General features: G+C 35.5%; 3 protein-coding genes and 10 non-coding genes across 13 annotated transcripts; 8 read left to right on the top strand and 5 right to left on the bottom strand.

The window, feature by feature from the left end:
- Nucleotides 1-26: 26 nt before the first annotated feature.
- Nucleotides 27-1,609, top strand: F37B12.3 (ditrans,polycis-polyprenyl diphosphate synthase [(2E,6E)-farnesyldiphosphate specific]; the record flags this gene model as incomplete). The annotated part of the gene is made up of 4 exons (NM_001393143.1): nt 27-221; nt 703-828; nt 875-991; nt 1,039-1,609. The coding sequence occupies 4 exons, from the start codon at nt 27-29 to the stop codon at nt 1,279-1,281; spliced, it is 681 nt and encodes a 226-aa protein (NP_001379086.1). The 3' UTR covers nt 1,282-1,609.
- Nucleotides 1,610-2,282: 673 nt separating this feature from the next.
- Nucleotides 2,283-2,570, bottom strand: F37B12.11. Its single transcript, NR_051501.1, has one exon. It is a non-coding gene; the product is annotated as an Unclassified non-coding RNA F37B12.11 (non-coding RNA).
- Nucleotides 2,571-3,131: 561 nt separating this feature from the next.
- Nucleotides 3,132-5,871, top strand: gcs-1 (Glutamate--cysteine ligase). Its single transcript, NM_063526.9, has 7 exons — nt 3,132-3,201; nt 3,249-3,522; nt 3,592-3,668; nt 3,762-4,337; nt 4,443-5,147; nt 5,192-5,314; nt 5,362-5,871. The coding sequence occupies exons 1-7, from the start codon at nt 3,133-3,135 to the stop codon at nt 5,500-5,502; spliced, it is 1,965 nt and encodes a 654-aa protein (NP_495927.2). The 5' UTR covers nt 3,132; the 3' UTR covers nt 5,503-5,871.
- Nucleotides 5,872-5,890: 19 nt separating this feature from the next.
- Nucleotides 5,891-5,990, top strand: F37B12.12. The gene has a single exon (NR_051500.1). It is a non-coding gene; the product is annotated as an Unclassified non-coding RNA F37B12.12 (non-coding RNA).
- Nucleotides 5,991-10,605: 4,615 nt separating this feature from the next.
- F37B12.7 lies at nt 10,606-10,694 on the top strand. The gene has a single exon (NR_051499.1). It is a non-coding gene; the product is annotated as an Unclassified non-coding RNA F37B12.7 (non-coding RNA).
- Nucleotides 10,606-10,694, bottom strand: F37B12.8. Its single transcript, NR_051498.1, has one exon. It is a non-coding gene; the product is annotated as an Unclassified non-coding RNA F37B12.8 (non-coding RNA).
- Nucleotides 10,695-12,164: 1,470 nt separating this feature from the next.
- On the top strand, nt 12,165-14,539 carry F37B12.1 (uncharacterized protein). Its single transcript, NM_063525.5, has 3 exons — nt 12,165-12,323; nt 13,322-13,745; nt 13,912-14,539. Exons 1-3 carry the CDS (start codon nt 12,175-12,177, stop codon nt 14,077-14,079), a joined length of 741 nt encoding a protein of 246 aa, NP_495926.2. The 5' UTR covers nt 12,165-12,174; the 3' UTR covers nt 14,080-14,539.
- Nucleotides 12,527-12,728, bottom strand: F37B12.9. The gene has a single exon (NR_051497.1). It is a non-coding gene; the product is annotated as an Unclassified non-coding RNA F37B12.9 (non-coding RNA).
- Nucleotides 12,591-12,729, top strand: F37B12.10. Its single transcript, NR_051496.1, has one exon. It is a non-coding gene; the product is annotated as an Unclassified non-coding RNA F37B12.10 (non-coding RNA).
- F37B12.5 lies at nt 13,118-13,148 on the bottom strand. Its single transcript, NR_051495.1, has one exon. It is a non-coding gene; the product is annotated as an Unclassified non-coding RNA F37B12.5 (non-coding RNA).
- Nucleotides 14,540-15,440: 901 nt separating the features above from the next.
- Nucleotides 15,441-15,578, bottom strand: F37B12.13. The gene has a single exon (NR_051494.1). It is a non-coding gene; the product is annotated as an Unclassified non-coding RNA F37B12.13 (non-coding RNA).
- A 1,241-nt stretch (nt 15,579-16,819) lies between these two features.
- On the top strand, nt 16,820-16,904 carry F37B12.14. Its single transcript, NR_051493.1, has one exon. It is a non-coding gene; the product is annotated as an Unclassified non-coding RNA F37B12.14 (non-coding RNA).
- Nucleotides 16,905-20,237: 3,333 nt separating this feature from the next.
- F37B12.6 lies at nt 20,238-20,616 on the top strand. Its single transcript, NR_051492.1, has one exon. It is a non-coding gene; the product is annotated as an Unclassified non-coding RNA F37B12.6 (non-coding RNA).
- Nucleotides 20,617-21,068: the final 452 nt, after the last annotated feature.

Raw genomic sequence — 21,068 nt, 5'->3', positions numbered from 1 at the left:
TCAGAAATATGATAATTCGAATTCAGATGCTAGATGTAGGGTGGATCTGTGTTGGAGCAGTTCGTGCTGTCTATTGGCTCGTGATGCTCGTATGCAACTTCTTAGGATATTCACCGTTGTGGGCACAGATCGCCATGAAGAATAGGAAAACGGACAATGTGAGAATACGGATTCCCACTCATTTAGCTGTCTGTTTCACGGAGGAGCGTCTCATCGACTTGGTAACATTTTATCTTGAAATTAAACCTAATTTTTTTTAACTAGCAGTTTTCACATGTCAGTTTATAAATTTTGATAATATCTAAATTTTTTAATTTAATTAATTGAAAAAAATTTAACTGTATTTTTTCTAGTTTTTAAAAAATTACCCAGACTGAAAATTTTGCAAATTTTGCGTAAAAATACAGCCACACATTTTTATTAAATTCCATAAGGTATGGGCTTTCAAAGTGTGCTGAATTCCTGTTGCTCCGGAATTTTTATCAATTTTTTATAATTTTTCAATAAAAAGTATTTATAACCGCAAAATTCATACATTTTGACAAATCATGTGAAAAATACAAAAGTCGATAGAAATTTAAAAAGCGTACATGTTTTGTATTTAACACAAAATCTTGTCTAGAAAACGTTTTTCTGATGATGAGCAAAATTTAAAAAAAACGTAAATTCAAGAAAAAAAGTTTCAACGTTTTATTGTTGCAGACCGAAGTAATACAACTAATGGATAGTTGTGTTTCTGCGGAAATTCGACAATTGTCAATCTATGATCCATTCGGAGACCTGGTCAACCAAATTAGTCAGATTGAACAGGCTTGTCGCATTTTCACGGTATGCTTGTAACCTCATACAATTCATCGAATATGAACAATTTCAGCGAGCTGATCTCTACTGCGATGGCCGACTTGTACATTCTGACGATCTTGCTAGTATTCAGGTTAACGTATTATCAAGGAAAATGGGCAAAGACGCGCTTGTGGAGACATGTAAAACTGTAAGTTAAGGAGCGAGCCATATTTAACGTAACATATTTTTTTACAGTTATGTCGTGACGACGAACCGATTACTGTGGAGAAAGTATCGAAAATTCTAGAAGAAAAGTTTCATTTGAGTGACCCAGACTTTTTACTCCGAATTGGAAATGTTCCTACATTATGCGGTTATCCTCCTTGGAATCTTCGAATAACTGAATTCCTGCAGTCACCACGGCTTCCATGCTCACGACGAGGACTCGACTACTGTATTGAAGCTTTCAGTCAACGTGATATTCGTGTTGGAAAGTAATTTCTAAGTTCGCACATTCCTCGATTTCCACTTGCCGTTACCTTTCATTATCTCCTTTTACTTTAATCTATCACAGTTTCATAGATATCAAACGTTAATTTTTTGTTGCGAGCTAGTTTGTTTTTTTTCCTCTTGTTCGGTCCATTCGCTTTAACTTGTCACCTATTTTTTGTTTTCTCTACAGTCCTCTTGGTTCATGATCCTGTTAATTATCAATGCTCTTTTCTGTGATATTCGATATTCGAATCAACAATGTGTATGATTAGTGTCAAAGTAACTTATCGGATTTTGAATATAATTCAATTATTCGTGTAATAAATAACTATTTTTTAGTTTACTCATGTTTGCCACAAACTAGAAGGTTTATTTATTCATAACTACTTGCAATTTCACATTTGAATTCTAACTGTATGATTGCTTCAACTCTCTGCGATTTTTTGCGCTAAAATACGGTACCCGGTCTCGGCGCGACAAAAAATTTCTAGATTTTTAGAAAATTTTACAGATTTATTGCAACAGCTGTTACCTTTTTCACAAAAAAATCGACTGAATTTCGCGAAGTTATGATATCTCAAGCGGCCGCTTGCGGGAAAAGCCATATTTTTTTTCAAATTTTCGTAGCTGCACAATTTTTCATAATTTTTTCATTTGTTAAAAATAAATGTATTTTAAATAATTGTCCTATTTCAGTTTTTCAATAAATTTTTTTAACGAAAAACTATAAAAATAGATGAATTCTAGAGCCACGTAATTTCAGAATTACAGTACTCTTTCAAGGCGCATACCCTTTTAACATAAATTTTCGCGTCGAGACCGGGTACCGTACTTTGACGCAAATTTTGCATCTGGGTAATTCTTGTTTTTGGGTTCTTCACTTTCCACCACTTTTTTTTCGAAAGCATCAAATTTCACATATTCACGTCACAATCCTAGCAAAGCCCAATAGCTCATTCAAGTCATATTTGTCTCTTTCTTTCTCATTCTCCTGATTAGCAACACTGTCTTATCAACCACTAGGTTCCGTCTTAATCGTCCAAATATTGATCCGCTCGCTCGTGTTTTCTCAACTTCTTTATTTGCTGTGTTTTTCTGTTTCTATAGTTCTCCATTTTCCATCTCCTCTTCGCTTGTTGAATGGACTTTATTTTGATAAGTTCATTTTAATTTTTCTAACAATCTCATCACTAGCTCATGATGACAATTGCAAAGAAATTCGTCATATAGAGGGGAAAAATGCTGACAAATATTGAAAAGCCTTCAGGAGAGATGTAGAGACGTAGGAGTAGAGACAGAACATAAATTTGAGAAGCTTGTAGGGAGAATAGACATAGAGTTACCATGGGAAAAACGCTCGCATTTTCCATTTAACGAGATTTTCTAGATCACAACATTTTGTGATCCGTTGTGCGAAAATCAAGCTTTTTATCAAACTTTTATCGTCTGTTCATTCTTTCTGACAATCTTTATTATCTTATTAAACTTGACTAATTGTATTGAAAGTATTTTTTTAGATGCGAACGAAGTTCCATTTTTCATGACTTAACATCTCTTAACGTTAGTGAAATTTTTGAATTCCAATTAGGACTACGGTAGGAGTTCTGTAGTTGATTTCCTGAACACTTGTTTTGTAACCTTTCTGAACGGATTTTAATATTTCTAAAATTTTAAATTGCAAATCTGAGTCCTATTAAAAGATGTTTCATCCGTAAAACCAACAAACAAAATATCACTTTATCATCATGAGATTTAATGTTTCCTTTTGATTTTCTGAATTGTTGTACTTTCCTTCAAACGACTTATTGAACTGATGTAACTTTCCTTCTAATGTTATCATTTGTATTTTTTTGCAGAATGGGTCTTTTGACGAAAGGTAGTCCGTTGACGTGGGCAGAAACCGTACCGCACATTGATTATATCAAGGTTTGCACTTTTGATATTCAGTGTAATTATCAGTGATTTTATTTCAGAAGCACGGAATTGCTCAATTCATCAATCTCTACCATCGTCTGAAATCAAGACACGGAGATCAATTGAAATGGGGAGATGAGATTGAATACACTATTGTAAAATTTGATGACGCAAACAAGAAAGTTCGCGTGTCGTGCAAAGCTGAAGAGCTTCTTAATAAGTTACAAGCCGAAGAGCAGGTGAATGCGATGCTTGGAACTGCCAATCGATTCCTTTGGAGACCAGAATTCGGATCCTACATGATCGAGGGAACCCCCGGAATGCCTTACGGAGGTAAGAAATTTGGTTCCACTCTCAGTTTATAAGAGATTGTAAAATACATCATAAAGCAGAATGTTTCAGGTCTCATCGCTTGCTTCAACATTGTCGAGGCAAACATGAAATTGCGCAGACAGGTCGTCAAAAAGTTATTAAAGAAGGTGAGATAAAGTGGAAATAGTTTGAAGAAAATAGTTTAGAAACCTAGAGATTAGAAAATAAACAAAGTTATTATAATAAATTGAATATTACAGGATGAAACATGTCTATCGATATCGTTCCCATCTCTTGGAGTACCTGGATTCACATTCCCGGAAGTAGCAGCTGATAGAAAGAATGATGATGCAGCTAATAGCGTTTTCTGGCCAGAACAAGCTGTATTCTTGGGCCATCCACGTTTCAAGAATCTTACCAAAAATATTAAAGGTCGCAGAGGAAGTAAAGTAGCTATCAACGTCCCGATATTCAAGGATACGAACACCCCCAGTCCATTCGTTGAAGATTTATCTGCACTTGGAGGTCCTGATGATACTCGTGATGCGAAACCTGATCACATTTATATGGATCATATGGGATTCGGAATGGGGTGCTGTTGTCTTCAAGTCACTTTCCAGGCTGTGAACGTCGATGAAGCCAGATGGTTGTACGATCAGCTGACACCGATTACACCGATTCTACTGGCACTCTCTGCCGCCACACCAATCTTCCGTGGAAAATTATCCAATGTCGATTCTAGATGGGATATCATTAGTGCAAGTGTCGACGATCGTACACCGGAGGAAAGAGGATTGGAACCTCTCAAGAATTCGAAATGGGTTATTGATAAGAGTGTGAGTGACAGTTTATGTTTTGTCAAATATTATTGGAAAAGTTGAATTATACAACAAACAATTAGACTAAAAACTCAATTCTTTAGCTAAAAAGTTATATTTCAGCGCTACGACTCCACGGACTGTTACATTTATCCATGTTCTGTTGGCTACAATGATATTCCTCTTCAATACGACGAAACCATATATAAACAACTAATTGATGGAAATATTGATGAGCCACTGGCAAAACATATTGCGCATATGTTCATTCGTGATCCACATCAAGTTTTCCGTGAGCGTATCGAACAGGACGATGAGAAAAGCAGTGAACACTTTGAAACAATTCAATCATCGAATTGGATGAACATGCGATTCAAGCCACCACCACCAGATGCTCCAGAAATCGGATGGAGAGTCGAATTCCGGCCAACTGAAGTTCAACTGACCGACTTTGAAAATGCAGCATACTGTTGCTTCGTTGTATTGCTCACCAGAATGATGATCTCCTTCAGGCTGACATATTTGATGCCAATTTCAATGGTTACTGAAAATATGAAGCGTGCTCAGCAAAAAGATGCAGTTCTCAATCAGAAATTCCTGTTCAGAAAAGGATTGGCTGAGTGCAAATCTGCTCCCGAAAATTTGAAAGGATCGGAGAAATGTGGACCACCTAGTCAAGATATTGAAGAAATGTCGATTGATGAGATTATCAATGGAAAGAAAAATGGATTCCCAGGTCTCATTTCACTTATTCGCCAATTTCTAGATTCTGCTGATGTTGATGTGGATACTCGGTGTACGATTTCTCAATATTTGAACTTTATTTCGGTAAGTCTTCTGTAAGTTTTTATCAAACAAGTTTATATTTTCAGAAACGAGCAACTGGAGAGATTAATACTTTGGCTCACTGGACACGTGGATTCGTACAATCTCATCCTGCATACAAACATGACAGTGATGTAAATGATAATATAGTTTACGATCTTTTGAAAAAGGTTTGTTGAAAAATTATGTGTTGTTGTAAAATGCAGCTTTATTTCAGATGGATGCCATCTCAAACGGAGAAGATCACTGTGAGAAGCTGCTCGGATGCTACCGCTCTAAAACCGATCATGCCATTTCTGCTGCTGTTCGCAAAGCTGAAGAGCACATGATCGTGTCCAGCCAAAAACGTGCACATTAGGCGATAATTGATTGATTATGTGATTTTAATTTATTTATGTTCTATACGTCGTGTTTCCCATTCCTTCTAGGCCTTCCATGATTCACAATTTTTCGATGCCATATCAATTTAGTTGGCCATCTACATTAAATTACTGATATGTTGATGCTATTTTCTAGTAAGCAGATGTCAGTGTTTAGTAATTCAAAAATTTAAACTCTGAATTTCTAAATGCTTGTTTTTTGAGTAGTAGGAATCAGTACGAATGGTACATTAATCTGAAAATAATTTCATATTTATGTACAATGCTCCCCTGAATCCATCATATAATTATTATCCGTGTTGTGAAATTATTGTTAATTGTACGAAAATAAAGTATATTTTGAACCTAGTGAACGAAACATTTCCTAGCGACTTGACCGCCAAATGACTCAGTATTCGGAATGTAGATGTTAATTAGCTTATCCATTAGTTGGAGGACCACATGACAAGGTCTATCAAAGCATGATCCGCAATTTGATGTCATAAGACTTGTATGAATATTCGTTATTTTTGTAGTCAAAAAGAAGTTCGCCACCACCACAAGCATTACGACCACTGACAAAAACTGAAAACTACAGATAGAAGATGACGGACGGGCGTGAAGAACAAAAGAAATTAAAGCGGAGGTCACACTTATTGCGCGACAAGGTTTTTAATAGGACAGCTGAGGGTTGAAGCTTTGCCTCATTCAATCACTGAATTCTCGCCTCTCACGGACAACAAACTTTCTCTTCCCTACCATTTTTTAAATCATTTTCTGATGCAATCGAATCCTCTTCCTCCTCCTTCTCATCTCATTGCGATGTCATTTATTCTGATTAATCGAAAGCGAACACATAACAATTTGCTTTTCTTCTTTCCTCAATTTTCTTTTTTTTCTAGATCACTGTGTACCCCTGAATCCATAATCAAGCTCTTACTGTATAACTACAGTACCCTTGAGATGGATTTCTGTCTATATGACTCATTTTGAACTAATTAATGAATCTTTGTGTTCTATTCTTGTTTCCTCATGTTTCTTGTCTTTTTAAATTCGAAAATCACAATGGAATTCTTTATTTGTGAAACATACTTTTCAGTTACCATGCTTTGATCTTACTTTTGGTAACTTCAAGCCAATCAAACCATCTTAATATTTTGATCACTATTATTGTCCCCAAAATCTCATAGATCTCATTACTGAAATATATAAGATATAAATTTGTTTGCTAACTAAAAAGATACAGTGAAAAAACATTTCAAATTGAACACTTTTAGCCAAAAAGGGGATAATCCTCGATGAGTTCACAGGTCTTCACAGCCGGTCTTTAATTTTCAAATATGAGCATTTTGGAAGCATTGAATGTTTTAATTTAAAATCTTAAGCAATTTTCAATTCCAGTTTATCATTGGAAATCCATGTGTGCGATTTTCCGAAATTCAAGAGAATTACCTGGCTAATAAAGATGTTATCATTTTGTAAATATTTAGACTTTTAGTTACATTTTTATCACTTTACATGGTCAGTTTGTCAACTAGACATACTGACTAGACATATGATAAGCAATGAAACTGTATACTGGTATTCTCAATGTTCTTACAGAAATTAAGATATGAAAGAAAACGACTTAAGAAAATTCCTTTCTTTTCAAAAAAAGATCGATGTTTTCTTGAGAGCTGTAAGCTCGATTAATATTAGAGAAATCAATAAACGTAAATCTTGGAATTTATAGATAAATCAACAACAATGTTTCGTCAAAAATACTAGATAATTTAAATTGAGATATACAATTCTCTGTTCTGTTATCAAAATCAAAATCCGATGGTAGCACTATGAACTAGAGTTTCCAAATTATGAATCACCAAAAATTTTAATATCGCAAGTTGTAATAGACTCATTTGTGCTGAAGCTAAAGCAAGCGACCTACGCCTACGGACATGGTACACTATCTATTGAACTGTCAACATATTAGTTGAAGTTATATATTGAGGAGTGGACCTAACCAACACTATTATCGGAGTTCACGACAAGCTCATAGGCAGGCAGGTAGGCAAGTAAACCTCTAGATGCTTGTTATGAGAGATAGAGAGTGAGTGGTAATGTCAGAGAGTACTGTGAATTCAGTGACATCCTGCAAGACATTTTCGGATCAGGTTTTGGTTCTCAACCACATGGACACTTTTTGAAAGTGGTATTAAAAATAGTTGTAAACAGGTATTAATTGATAATTTCAGTTTGATTTATTTAAAATCTATCAACTCTTAGAACGCATTAGAAATTCTCGAAAGCTTTTCCCGATTAAGATCATCCAAGTACAAATATTCATCAATCCTAATTGTGTCGTTAATTTCATTGCTAATCATTTCCTGAACCACTAACTTTTAACTTAGATGCATATATCTAACTCAAACCATATCCAATTAGACTCTCTTTATGTTTCCGTCGGATGCGTTGCTGAGGCTTCCGTCTATCCGTCAATTTTCTTCCGATGTCTTTGTTTTTTGTCAGTTTCTCCTCCAATATAATTTTTTCTAACCGTGATTTATCTGCGTCGTCCTGTCTTTTGCATCGCGCATCTTAATGCAAAGGGACGGTATCAGGAAAGAGAGAAACGTCCAATGAAACCGCCTCTCTTTTCTTTTTTATTCTGCTGCAACCGTTTGACTTGACCATCAAAGGTTTGGTCCGAACTTCCGATTGAAATGGACAGAAGGGGAGAACACCGGAAGTGATGAAGGCGATGACCATGATGCGGAGAGACAAGATTGATTGGATATAAAGAGAGGGATTAGAATGAGAGATGTTACGAAAAATATTGTGTGAACTTTCCAGGAAGGTTCTGTTTCTTTGATTTCATAATCTGGTTTTAGAGTGCAACACACAAAGAGCGCCCGTCTATGTTCATATATTACTGTCTGCGACAAGCTTTCGAGAATCTTCTGTTGAATGCCAAAACATCAATTTTCCTAAACCTCTTTACTACAACAAAACTTTCCGTGTCCTAAGTTCCAAAACAAATCCTATGACGAATCCCAAAGTCGATTTTTGCAATCGTATTAGAAATGTATTGGAACAGAGGAAGAGAATACGAATCGGGCTAGTAAATTGAAATATGACTTGAAGTTTACAGTTGCCAAAAATCTACAGAGTTTGAGAGTTATATTTCAAAATAAGATTTTTTTGTGTTGTTTTAGTATTTCGGACTGTTCAGACTTTGTTACTTATTCTACGGTCTATCGAAATAATGCAACCTTGTTTTGAGATATCCTGAAGTCACAAATCGTCGCAAAATTTTGGCTTTCACCTTGTGGTAGTTCATACTTTGGCTCTAATGTAGTTTTTTCCTTTTTGTTCTGTGTTCATCAGATTTTCAGAAACTTAGTGATGTGCCTCCGATTGAAAACTGTAAGAAAAGGAAACTTGGTAGCTTTTTGTTTTTTTTAAATTAAAATTTAGATTGAACAAGTTTAACTTAAGTCTATAGATATTCGAAACATTTTGACAACTGATTTCTGGAAGTTTTTAATCGAAACATTTTTCAACCATGGCAAATCTTCTAAAAGTAGCGAAAGTTCCATTAATTATTTTCGGTTTTTCCCCGAATTGTAATTGTAAGTTGTATTGTCGGGTCACATGACACATTCCAAAATGCTCCCAACAATCTTTTTTGCCTTGTGTCATGACTTTGATAAGGTAGCCGTGCAAATACATGAGGCAATGGAAAGGGATCAAGTTGGAAAGTGTCCTCGAGTGGCGCCTATGCCTTCTCTCGTAAAACTTGGCGCCAGTCAGACGGACATAGGACAAAGACTACTATCCGGATGACGGATGATATGGTAGAAGGATATATCAAATACAAACAATATCTGAACCATATTATCTTCTATCTTCTATCTCTCTTCTATTTAATTTTCTCACTTTATGACTTCTTTATTGTCTCCACCCATTTTCCCTTCGTCTTTTTATCACGTTTCGTCACTTGCGGATTTTCAAAAGTTTTTGTGTCATATTATCTTTTTGAGGTCGGACTGTCAGGCATTAGTCTTTGTTCTTTTTTATCATTATTTTATTTTACTTATTATTAATAAGATTAAAAAAACAAACTTTTAAATTTTTCTGTGTTTCGAACATTTTGTCAAAAGTAATTCGCCGTAGTCATAGTATCATAAACTTGAACTAATAGTGAGTAGATAGTTTTTGAAAAAATGAATTCTCGAACGGTTTAGTGTACATTTGACAAACGATTGCATGTCCCTTGTCTTGTAGAATGACCTACATTGTTTCAATGCCCTTCACTCTCTTTTTGTCTTTTTCTTCGTTTGAGGAAGAAATAAATATATATAGAAAACGGTAATGTCAGACAAAATCTGCTGAAAAAGTACACAATACCTACTATGATCCAATTATCTGTCATGAATCGTTCCGCCTCGTTTGATTTTGTGTACTTTTCTGATTCATGTTTTGGTGGCCAGACTGGTGGGAGCCATTGAGAGTTTGTGTAATTTTTTTCGGCTTAATCTAAACAGGAAATTCGATTTGAGTGATTTACCAATCATGATATTCCTTTGCAAGTTTTTAATTCAATTTTTATGATGTTCATTTGTTAAACAACTTGCTCTAAAATTCTGAACGTTCCTCAAGATCTCATTAATTCTTAACAATTTTCAAATGGCATACATTTTCCCAAAACAAATTTCTTTCTACTTAAAAAAATTTCCTGCAGATTATTGGTGCCTGATTGTCTTCTGATTGTGGGAGTGTTTTGGTGTTGCTTGCTGATAGGTTGTTAATGGCTAATCGAATCAGTTTTGAAACGAATCCTCGTTCTTCATTTCTTCTTTTTTCGAGAACATTTTGAAGAAGACATCGGTGATTAACCCGCCCTTCATCTTGAACCTTTTTACATGGGTTGTCAATCATGATTCATTCTATAGTATATTCCTTCTATTTCTTCATATTTTTATATTAGAAAAAATAAGATGAATCGCGAAATTTTCACGAGTTTCCATCTGAAAACGTATTTTTCATTCGTTCAATTTATATATTTCTGAACTGAACTCGTGGTCATCTTCTTCATCTTCTTCAAATCGTCTCTTCTCTTTTCTTCCATTCATTTTCGCGTTCTTTTCTGCCAATCTATCATCATCGTCCCACACTGACTGATTACGATCGAATTTCCGACGGATGGACATTCACTCCTCCATCGATAGCTTGCGGTTTCGTTTCTAAACCATTTTTTCTTTTTCCCCCAAAAAATTAGGTTTTATGGGATTGAGATTAATGGATTTGATTGACTATTCAATATTTGGGTTGATACTTTGACTTAATTGATTTTTTACGAATCCATCATACCGTTTCCGGTCATCATCTTTTTCACTTGGTATCATTTATTCGTAACTTTTCATAGAACATCGTCTCATTCATTTTAAGTTTCATATTAAGCTAGCATCCAATCTCAAATTTATTTTTTTATTTGAACCCAACCCTACTCTCCTTCCATAAACTACTCTCTGAAAAAAATTATTAAAAGTGAAAGTTGAACGTTTTGTATGATATTGGAATAGAAAACTGATAAACTGAAAAGTGAGAAAATTGCCAGTGCTTAAGTCAAGACGATAAAAACGAAAGAAAAAACTAGATCACGTTGTAAGGCTCTAAAATACAGATGGAACATTACGAAAACCTTCATAATATCATTCTTGTTCGTGAAAACGTTCTTGTTATATCACTTAATCTCAGTCATTCACGATTTTTGCCTGGCTCTGTTTTATTAAATTGAAGTGATTTGTAAGCTCAAAATTAAAATCAGGTGAGTTACGGAGTTCTACTTGAAAATGTTTAGGATATATTTTCTGATTTGGCGTCGAGAATATTAAACAAAATCAACCTGGTAACCAATAACTATAGTTTCGAACATTTTGTCAAAAGTAATTCGCCGTAGTCAAAGCTATTATTTTAATGCGTCAATTAAGACATGTACTGTACAATATTTAGCAACAACAAAGTTGCTCAGTTGGTTGACTTCTGATAATTATTTAGCTCAACATCTGTGCCAACTCTTGTGAGGAAAAGCTAATATCATAAAATTAGAGCAAATCCAAGCCAACCATCAAATCACTATGCTTTGAGTTTTCTTCTTTATCATTGAGATTATGTTTTCTAAACTCTTTCCAAGTGATCTTTGTAGTCGAGAATGAGTGACCCATACCGGTTTGTTCCGGGGGTAAGAGGGATATTCTCTCCGCCCTAAATGCCCCTCAAACCCTGAACCCCAGTCCATTGGACCATTGGCTCCTCCCCCATTCACCTTCTTATCATATTGGTCATGACAAGTGGGAATAAACGGGGTGAGAGCGTCCTCCTAGCGGCGGACAAAACAAAAGACAGTTGAACAATTACAATTACATGGTATGTTCATCTACCCGTACATCTTCGGCTTCTTCCCTCTTTTACTTCTCGTCATTACATCAGCAAAAGACGAAGAAGACGACGGAGAATAAGAAGCAGAAGCTATTGCCGGCGATTTGTGTAAATCAATCAGCAGGCAAAGAATCGTGTCTTTTTCTTGTACTATATCGAACCGCCTCTCCCAATCTTTCTCTCTATCTCCACTACGTTATCTCTTTATCGTTTCCCACTGCTTCTCATCGATTAATTGATCTTTTCAGGACATGGCTACCGAAATCTCAAGGCTCGTGCTCTCAATTTTCATTGTGCTCGTGGCTCTTCTCACAAGTATCGACACAGCTCCAGCATTTTGTAGAGCTTGCAATAAAAACTGCTTTATGTCGGCAAACGGTACAGAAGACAGTGTCAATAGGTAAGATATTGATATGGTAGTTAGACCTTGAGGTCATTAGGGTACAATGGATTTCGATAAAGTTTAGGGATAATGGAAGTATTTAATATTATTCAAAAAATATTGTTGAGCGATGATCCATAAGGCATGTTCTGAAAATGGAGCAGCAGTCGCTAAATTTTTTAAATTTCATAAGTCTCGTAGTCAGTAGATTTTATAACATCCTTTTTACCTTTTTAACTATTCTCTACTGATCTTTTGTATTCATTATGTACATACTCTTTTTCCTCTCCTTTCTCCTCATTATCATCTTTCTCTTTTTTTTTTAAATCTTCTTTAATCTACACTTTTCTGTATCCTTGCATTGGGCTTCCGTTCTGAATATCGCCGGAAGCCACGCGCAAGCGATATACGGTCAATCCAAACTGTATGATAAAGCGGTTTTGCAGAAAAGTGACCTTTGACGAAACTGGCTTTGCGTCCGGTCTTTATCTCGAGATTAAATGTATAAATGAATTTCCTTTTTTTTTTGAGTTTTGCAAAACCCAACTGAACCTGAAGACTCATGGTCTGTGATCGTCAAATGTTTTTTCATGTTATGTTTTGAGAAACCATACTTCTAGGAGCATTTCTATATTTTTTGAGTGATGACTTTTGTTCGTGTCCCATCATTCCCGAAACAGTATTCTCTCACCTTTTCTATGTTGACCGACGCGTGAAAAACGAGACAAAACGTTGAATGACAACGGAAGGTACATTGATTTACGAGCGAAACCGTTAGCACTGGTGGGATAGAGAAAAGACATAGAGAACACTCTCCTCTTATCATTTTATCAAAATCCTTATCAAAACTTTTGAAGAAAAGGTTTCGTGCGCGCGCCCGCGAATCTGCTGCTGCTGCTGATGATGGGATGGCCTGGCTTTTGGCCGATTTTTAGTGATTAAAATGATTGATAAGTTAATGGGATATTTGTTTTGATAACACAATAAATGTTTTGTTGACAGTTAAAATATTTCAGTACAACAATTGATATCGATCTTCTCCATGAGCTCGAAACAAATGGTTTGGAGTCTTCTGAAAAGGAGTCTAGAAGAACAAAACGAGAAGTTGAATACCGTGCATGCTCAAGATTTCAAATTGAAATGTTATTAATTCCACTTGCAATTGCAATGATTCCTCTAGTTCTTTGTGCATTATTTCTTTGCACATGTTGCTGTGGACCAAAAGAATCACGTGGAAAGTTACCTGCCGATTTTCTAGCTTCACTTCCAATGTCCAAGAAAAGAACGAATAAATTAGCATCAGAAGAATTCGAATTGGAATGGGGAGATGGATATGTGGCAAGAAAGGATTCGACTAAAACGAAATTCTCTACAACAGTATCATATATTGAAGCAAGAAGAGAAAGCATTTGGTCTGCAACGAGTGTGGCTAGTGATACTGTAAGTTTAAATTTATTTTGATTATCTGAAAATTTGAAAAAAAAATACCAAGAATAAATCTAGAATTTCGAAAATAGTGAAATTTTAAAATCAAAACATTTTTAAACTCTCTAAAAATTAAGTTCATCGATCTAATTGTTCCTGAACCAAAATTTATTTTTTTCAGGCAATTGAGAACCTAAAACACGAGTCCGCAAAATGCGAAGCTCAATGTACATCTACTGTGACAACAGCTCCAAAATTAACAAAAGCGAAATCATGTGATTCCATCAAACGAACAAGGTTCTCAGATACAGTATCTGTAATCTCATTGGATTCTGGTGAACGACGATGATTCTTGGCATCTTGCCAAACTTAGACTTATTTTAGACTCTATTTCCTTGTTGTCTATACGTGTCGTTTTTTCTCTCCAACTGCCACGTCACATTCTAGTCATTCACTGTCATTTCTGGGTACATGCCGAGTTTTTTGGCTCAATTTCACAGTTTTTCTCTCTGTCTCTCTTCTCTCCCTCTCCATCTTTCTCAGTTATGATCTGAGCAAGCGTCTCGAAATGAAGCGAGAACTCTTAGGAAACCTTGGATTCTTCCCAACCTTCTGGGAATCTGAACACTTCTCTTTGCTTTAATTGATTCCCGATGCCTTTTATTGTGCTGCTGACGAGTTCCATTGAATCTGTAAATATTTGAAAAATCGAAATAAAGTATTTCAATTCACTAAATAAATAATTTTCATGTTTTTTATATTTTTACAGGCGTTGTTTTTTTTATTTCGCAAATAAAGACAAACTCACAGTACCCAGACACGAAATTTTTCAATGTTTGAGCCAACTTTTGAAAGAAAAATTAAAAATTAGGTATTTCCCCTTAATGCTCATTGCCAGGACTCCCCTCCTCTCCACAATTAGTCACAGTTTGCCCTTGAAGAGTCCTCCTGGAGCATTGTCGGCTCTCACAGAATACCGACACATTATAACAGTGTCCACCCTCCCCCGGCCCAGTCTCTGTCAAGTGTGTACGTACCAACATAATAATTTGGCGGTCACTCACGGGTCACACACCTATTCTAATTATGGTTCCGTCGCAAACAGCATCCCGTTTTTCACCATTTTGTTGCCCGATTTCCGTTTATCTTGAGATCTTATCAACTCCTAAGTAGAGATACATAATTAATTGACACTCAACTAATCGAAGGTGTGCCTCGAAAGGTTTCAATTATTTATTTAGATGTTATCACTTTTCCACAAAATTAAAATACTTACACGGTAACAAGTAGGATCTATAAAACTAAATATGAAATCCGCGCATAAAAGTTGAAATAAATTTTAAAAATAAATTTTTTTTTTCACCGCTTACGGTGTTTTTTGTACTAGAAGCTTCAAGTACTAGAAATAACCTAATTTTCTGAAATATCCTCATCTTTTGAAATATTTTTTGTGAGGATATTCCAGTTGGGTTTAAAATATCTTAATTTGTGTACACGTTGATCAGCTTTTCCTTATTTGAGAACTGAAACCGGACAAGAGAAATTCATGGATTCTGGACATCCAGATAGATCTTCTAACAAAATTTCCCAAATTTTATGTTTCTTGTTTTTTCTAGATAAAATCTGAATAATTTCAACACAAGTGATCCTGACTTTTCAACCATTTCTTCATCACTCATTTCTTTTTGTTTTCCGTAGTTTTTCCGCAACTCGTGCGCGAGAAACCCGACACCTCTCACACAATCTTGACCAATTAGTCGCTGCGAATCGGTCATCTCTTCCCCGCGATCACTTCTCTCGTCTCGGATAATATGTGTTTTTTTAATTGGCGCCTCATCCTCCCACTTTCCCATCATTCGTCAACCAACATGTTTGTCTTCTCCAACCTTTTTCCTCCGGGAGACGAGCGCCTTACAATAGATGGGCTCCAAAAAAGGGAGCAACTAGTGGAATGAGTCTTCACTCGCTCCGGGAGACTCGCGGAGCACTGCTTTACGGTGGTGTGCAATAGCCAAACATTGCGGACAATACGAGCACAGAGCCAGCTTCAGAGGAGCAACTACCACTCCGTCCATCCTCTCTTCGTCCACTTTTGCCTGTCTTATGTGTTTGTATGATTGTGTCTCTAATCCCTCGCACTCATTTGACTCGGAATCTTCTTTTTCCTTCTTTTAAATACTTTTTAAAGTTGTCGTCGACTTCGCGCAAGTCAATCTTTTTTCAAACTTACTCAATATCAAATCTCAAGAGCATCCTCATCCACTCGTAATATCTCGCGCCTGCCACTCTAAAGGGCGCATGGGCTCCTCAATCCAATGACAGTAATCCGATACTTTTTGTGTACGGATTTCAAGTTGAACACCCGTTTGACCTTTTCTAGGATACTATTAGGATGAATTTAGTCTGTATAAAAACTACTGAAGCCTGTGTGTTTTCGATTCAAAAAATTTTTAATTAATTGACCTAAACATTGGCCATTTATTTTAACGTTGTGTCTGTTATTTCTACTTTTATCCTTCTCCACTCGAATTAATTTCAGCGAGTCATGTAGTTTTGTAACGGATAATTTGAATTGCATTTCAATTTGTTTGTATTCAGACATTATAGGGGCTCAATCCTACAGAAACTTCATTTTTGAAAAAGTGGCATTTACAAAAATGTGTGTTGAAGATTTTGGAAAATCTGAAATTTTTTTGGACTGTTCTATTATGATATTCGGGTTTTAATTTTCAGTCTTGATATTTGTATGAAAATTAAACTAAATATAATTCATAAAAGCTATAAAATTATAAAAATCTTTTGATATCAGACACCATTTCGGTTTAAATTCTAAAAAATCTAAAATTAGCATTTTGGTTGATTTTTTTTGTTGTGCAATGCCATCCTTGAATATTACTGAACACTTGTTTTTTGTACTACAAATCTTGATACAAGCAGTACAACCGTATGCATGTATCATTTCATTAGTTTTGAAATGTGTCCAACAAAGTTCCTGGTTTGTTTCTCCTGAATACTACCAGCTTCTTCTTTTTGTTCAAGTGTGTCTGACTTTTTCCTGAATTGCCATTGGAATCATCTGCATCGGCTTCTTCCTCTGTATTCCGTGTCCGGTTCATTCACACATCATCCGTCGTCGCAAATCACGCGTGTCTTTCGTTTCCACTTGATGTCCTCTCTCCCTTACTATCCTCACTCATCGATTCAAGTCTCATCACTTTGTCTTATTTTTTTTCTCACTTTTAAAATCCTGTATTATTTTTTCTGGAAAATCCTTCCAAATATGCACACCTTTTTTGCTCCTGTTTTCCGTAAAGATGAGGCAGTTGACATGACACATGACAAACAGCCGGTGGCTCCTCCGGTCATTTCACTTCAGAGCAACCGGTTCCATACAGGCTTGCCATTTTCAAATTGCTCCATTTTATTATTTGCTTTCGCTTTTTTTTGAAACTTTCAACGGATTTTGAACCATTGGGTCGCAATTTTTATTTTTAACTAGTTCACTCAGACGGTTTACTAGAATTCCTAAAACGTGAGTGATCAGTATTCAAAGAAAATTGAGATCATACTGTAATCAACATTAAATTGCTTAACCGTTTTTCAAGGAAAGTAAAACTTGTTTAGAATCAGATATATTTCCGCTCCAAGATAAGTGACTTCGCCAGTTCTAAGCTCTCACTGCCACACCTTTAATCTCATAACACTTCCCATACTTTTTGTAACAAGAACTAGTGAAGTTCTCTGGGATAGTCTCCCAACCTACATCTTTCGTTTTTCCGGTTTTCTTTTTCTCTCACTTTTTGATAATGTCTTTCTTAATGTCAAAACACCATCTGGACGCATAGTCTGGGATCTTTTGAACACTTCTTTTTTTTAAAAGGCGGCGACACCTTTCTCTTTTTCCCAAAACGAACACCTAACAATTAGGTCATTTTGGAAACAATGCTTTTATTTCCGAATCCAGCCTCTTCTCTCTTTTCAATCATTCTGATTAGGTTGTGACCCATTCTAAACGGCAACCGTAATCCCTTTTGTTTCACTCAAATCTCCGCATGTTCCTGTTGTTAATGCTTCTTCTGTTTGACCGTTTCCTAATCATTTTCCAATCAAGTTGCTCATTCCTTTAGTCTCTCTGTTCCATTCCCCATTCTCCCCCCGTTCGTACCGAAATTTCTGTGTATATTTGTGTCTCCTATATTTGAATATAGTGGACACGTAGATAGAATGAAAGACGTAGAGGTCACAGACAATTCCCACAAACACTTTACGAGCCGACCACCCACCTAACCCGAAAGCTACAGAGACACAATAAACGAAAACTCGTCATTACTCTGTACTTTTGTTTCTTTTCTTATTATTACTCAATTATTTGTTAGACTGCCTGCGCATCCCTACTCTCTTTTCAAGAAATCTCTCACAAATTCCTCCGTTCTTTTCACATCAGCTTCTGGATGAGTTTCTGAAAAAAAAACACCAGGTTGTGCCCTATTTCTTTTTGGTTCACAATTATAAGATTGCTCCAAAAGTAGTTTTTCAAATTAAATATGTTTATTGCTATTTTCTCATGTGGAACTCCTGGAGATAACTAGAAATTTGTTCTTTTTAAAAAATGCAGGGTTCGACTAGATGAAATATAATTTCAAAAAATCAAGGCTGATTTTATTTGTTTCAAAGTTGTCATCATGGCATAGATTTTCGTTTATTTATCAAGCAATATCAAAAGGTTAATTCAATATTTATTTGAATACGGGACAAAAACAGTCTAGCTTTCTTCACTTCACAATCTTTCAATTTTTAAAATTGAGCTGAAATCTTCATTTTGAAAATTAACTTTTTACATTATGCTTGCACAATATGTATTTTTCCAAAGAGTCTTCCCGAATTCATTCTAGATAAGCGTCTTAAAATTGTTTCAAAAGAAACTAGACTATATTTCGATCATTCAAAAAGCCAATCAAGTAAATCCCGGAACAGATCCATTCTTTCCAACGAGCTCTCAAAAAGAGCATCTCTTCGGTCAGTCGGTCTTTATTTGCGTATGCACTTTTTCTTATCGTCAAAACGTTTTCTCTCACTTCTCATCTTTTTATTTTATTTTGATGATTTGTTTTGTTTTCTTGAAGGGTTTAGACTTTATTACTTAAACTATTTTTATATTAAAAGCAATTATTTTTGTGCCAATTTTAACTCAAACAAAGCCCATAAGATCGGTTTCACTTTCAAATATCTTTTGTCTAAATAATATTGAAAAGTTTCAATTCTAATTAATTTGTTTAATTACATAATTTTGTTTTAATCTTTTTACATTTCCGGAAAATATTATTTCCATTGCCTGAATGTGCCATAGTACCGAAAATTTCCGAGACCATTAAATTTAGAAATGGCCGGTTATTGAAAAAAGCCAAATACTTTTAAAACCGACAACTGCCGTAAATTCCCAGTTGCTCAATATCTCCAAAACCGGCAATTTCCAAAACTGCCGATCTCTAAAATTTTTGATTGGCTCAAACACAAAGCTCAAAAACATTTACTTAAAGTCGCTGCCACAAAATTACTTACCTGTACTTTGAATGTAACTATTTCTTCCATTTCTCTCAATTTATCCAACTCCTTTCAAATTACCTACGCCAATACCTTCCTGTCCTTTTTCACTTACTGACTAATCGTTGCTTACCGTCCTTATTCCTAGCGACCCCTTGAATAGATTCCAGCTGCCTATGCATCCAACCTGTTTCCTTCTCTTTCTTTCCCCATCTCTATACCATTTCGATTCGTTTCCAACACGTCAGTATCAATTACCGTATAGGACTTTTTGGTGGGACGAGTGTGATGTGGTGAATGATTCAAAACATAAACATTCAAGAATTGTTGCCTTTTAAACAACAGTAATCCGTTTTTGTGGATTAGATCCTCGTATTGCCTTGAGAAATGAATAGAAAAATAAACTATTGTGTTTATGCGTTCCTTCATTCTTTCTTTTCTTCTAACATCTATTATTATAAACAATCAGAGGGAGGGGATGACCGCAAGATGCTCGTAAATCTTCACTCTTCATTCGGGTCATTTTCTTCATTTCCTTACATCTTCCGGCATCTTCTTGGCTCATTTGATACTTCTCATATTTCTTCATTACTACAAAAATTTGATCTCTCGTATCTAAATCATGAAATTCTTCTTTGCAAATTTGTAATCTTAGGTTTTTACGCTATACCCCTTAATACCTCTGGAATTTCCAAAAAGACATAGACAGTCCCAAATTAGATTATTGCACAGAACTGTACGTTTTGGTGCAAAAACAAATTCTGAAAATATTTCTGTCTGCAGTATACTATATTATTTTAATTTAATTTGTTATTTTTCTTACGAAAATCCATTTTATTTCTGAAAAAATACAGTGGCGCCAAACTTTCAGAAATCGTTTTTTCTGAAATAGCTGTTGACCTATAGAATATGGTGTCAAGTGAAAATAAATTATGGTACCTAATTCCCAGTTCCCACCAGTTACCTTGAGAAAATGTTAATTTGCGCTTCAGCGCATCGTAGCCGCCAGCCTCATCTCCTGAATCGTTACCTCGTTATAACTGTAGGTCAGTAAAAGTAGATTCTTCATACCCTGGATCTTCAGAGACTTTAACTTAATCCTCTGAACTTTACAAAATACGACTCTGTGCGTTTCCCGATGTTATTGTCACCTTGAAGTAGATGAATGGCATCTTCGTTTTGGCGACACAAGGAGTACTTGACTATATGGCATCGTCGGATGTCTGCGTCTCTTCGACGTCCTTGACACTCATCTCGGCACCGTCTTCTTGCTGCTTTCCCGCCACTCCACAGGAGACAGACACCAATCCGTTTTCTCCCCCCAAAAACCACAGTTTTGTGCGAACTGAACAATCCACATACAAAGATGCATACAACTAAGTGAGGACATCCTTCTTTGTCCCTTCTACTATACCATTTTTAAATCTTAAAGATTTATTCAAACATATCTACCGTACTCTTTCTGATTGAACTCGAAATCTGACTCAGCTCATATTTCGATGTTTTTGGTTACATTATCGTATTTCTGATAAATTATGGTATTTTAAATCTTTTCAAAAAACTAGACATTCTCGAACCACCATTTGCCAAAAGTTTTTTCTTGAAACATTTTTCCTAAAGGTACCTTTTTTTTACAAATTCGGTCATTAATTCTTTGATCAATCCAGGATGACTCATGAATGTATTTTCTGGTTTTCTCCTTCGCATTTCTAATGTGATTCAAATTGGAACAATTGACTTTTTGAATTTTAAATTTTCAAACAACATTTCTCCTCCTCTATTATTGAACATGCATTT

The sequence above is a fragment of the Caenorhabditis elegans genome, chromosome II (assembly GCF_000002985.6).
Source record: "Caenorhabditis elegans chromosome II".
In the NCBI taxonomy this organism is placed as follows: domain Eukaryota; kingdom Metazoa; phylum Nematoda; class Chromadorea; order Rhabditida; family Rhabditidae; genus Caenorhabditis; species Caenorhabditis elegans.
Note: the sequence above shows the minus strand (reverse complement) of the source record. Positions and strands in the feature narration are given on the sequence as shown.

Excerpts from the sequence above, each read along its gene's own strand:
- gcs-1 (NM_063526.9), top strand. The coding sequence starts at position 3,133 with ATGGGTCTTTTGACGAAAGGTAGTCCGTTGACGTGGGCAGAAACCGTA. Across the intron at positions 3,202-3,248 it reads CGCACATTGATTATATCAAG|AAGCACGGAATTGCTCAATT; the intron begins GTTTGCACTTTT and ends ATTTTATTTCAG. Across the intron at positions 4,338-4,442 it reads AATGGGTTATTGATAAGAGT|CGCTACGACTCCACGGACTG; the intron begins GTGAGTGACAGT and ends GTTATATTTCAG.
- F37B12.1 (NM_063525.5), top strand. The coding sequence starts at position 12,175 with ATGGCTACCGAAATCTCAAGGCTCGTGCTCTCAATTTTCATTGTGCTC. Across the intron at positions 12,324-13,321 it reads ACAGAAGACAGTGTCAATAG|TACAACAATTGATATCGATC; the intron begins GTAAGATATTGA and ends AAAATATTTCAG. Across the intron at positions 13,746-13,911 it reads CGAGTGTGGCTAGTGATACT|GCAATTGAGAACCTAAAACA; the intron begins GTAAGTTTAAAT and ends TATTTTTTTCAG.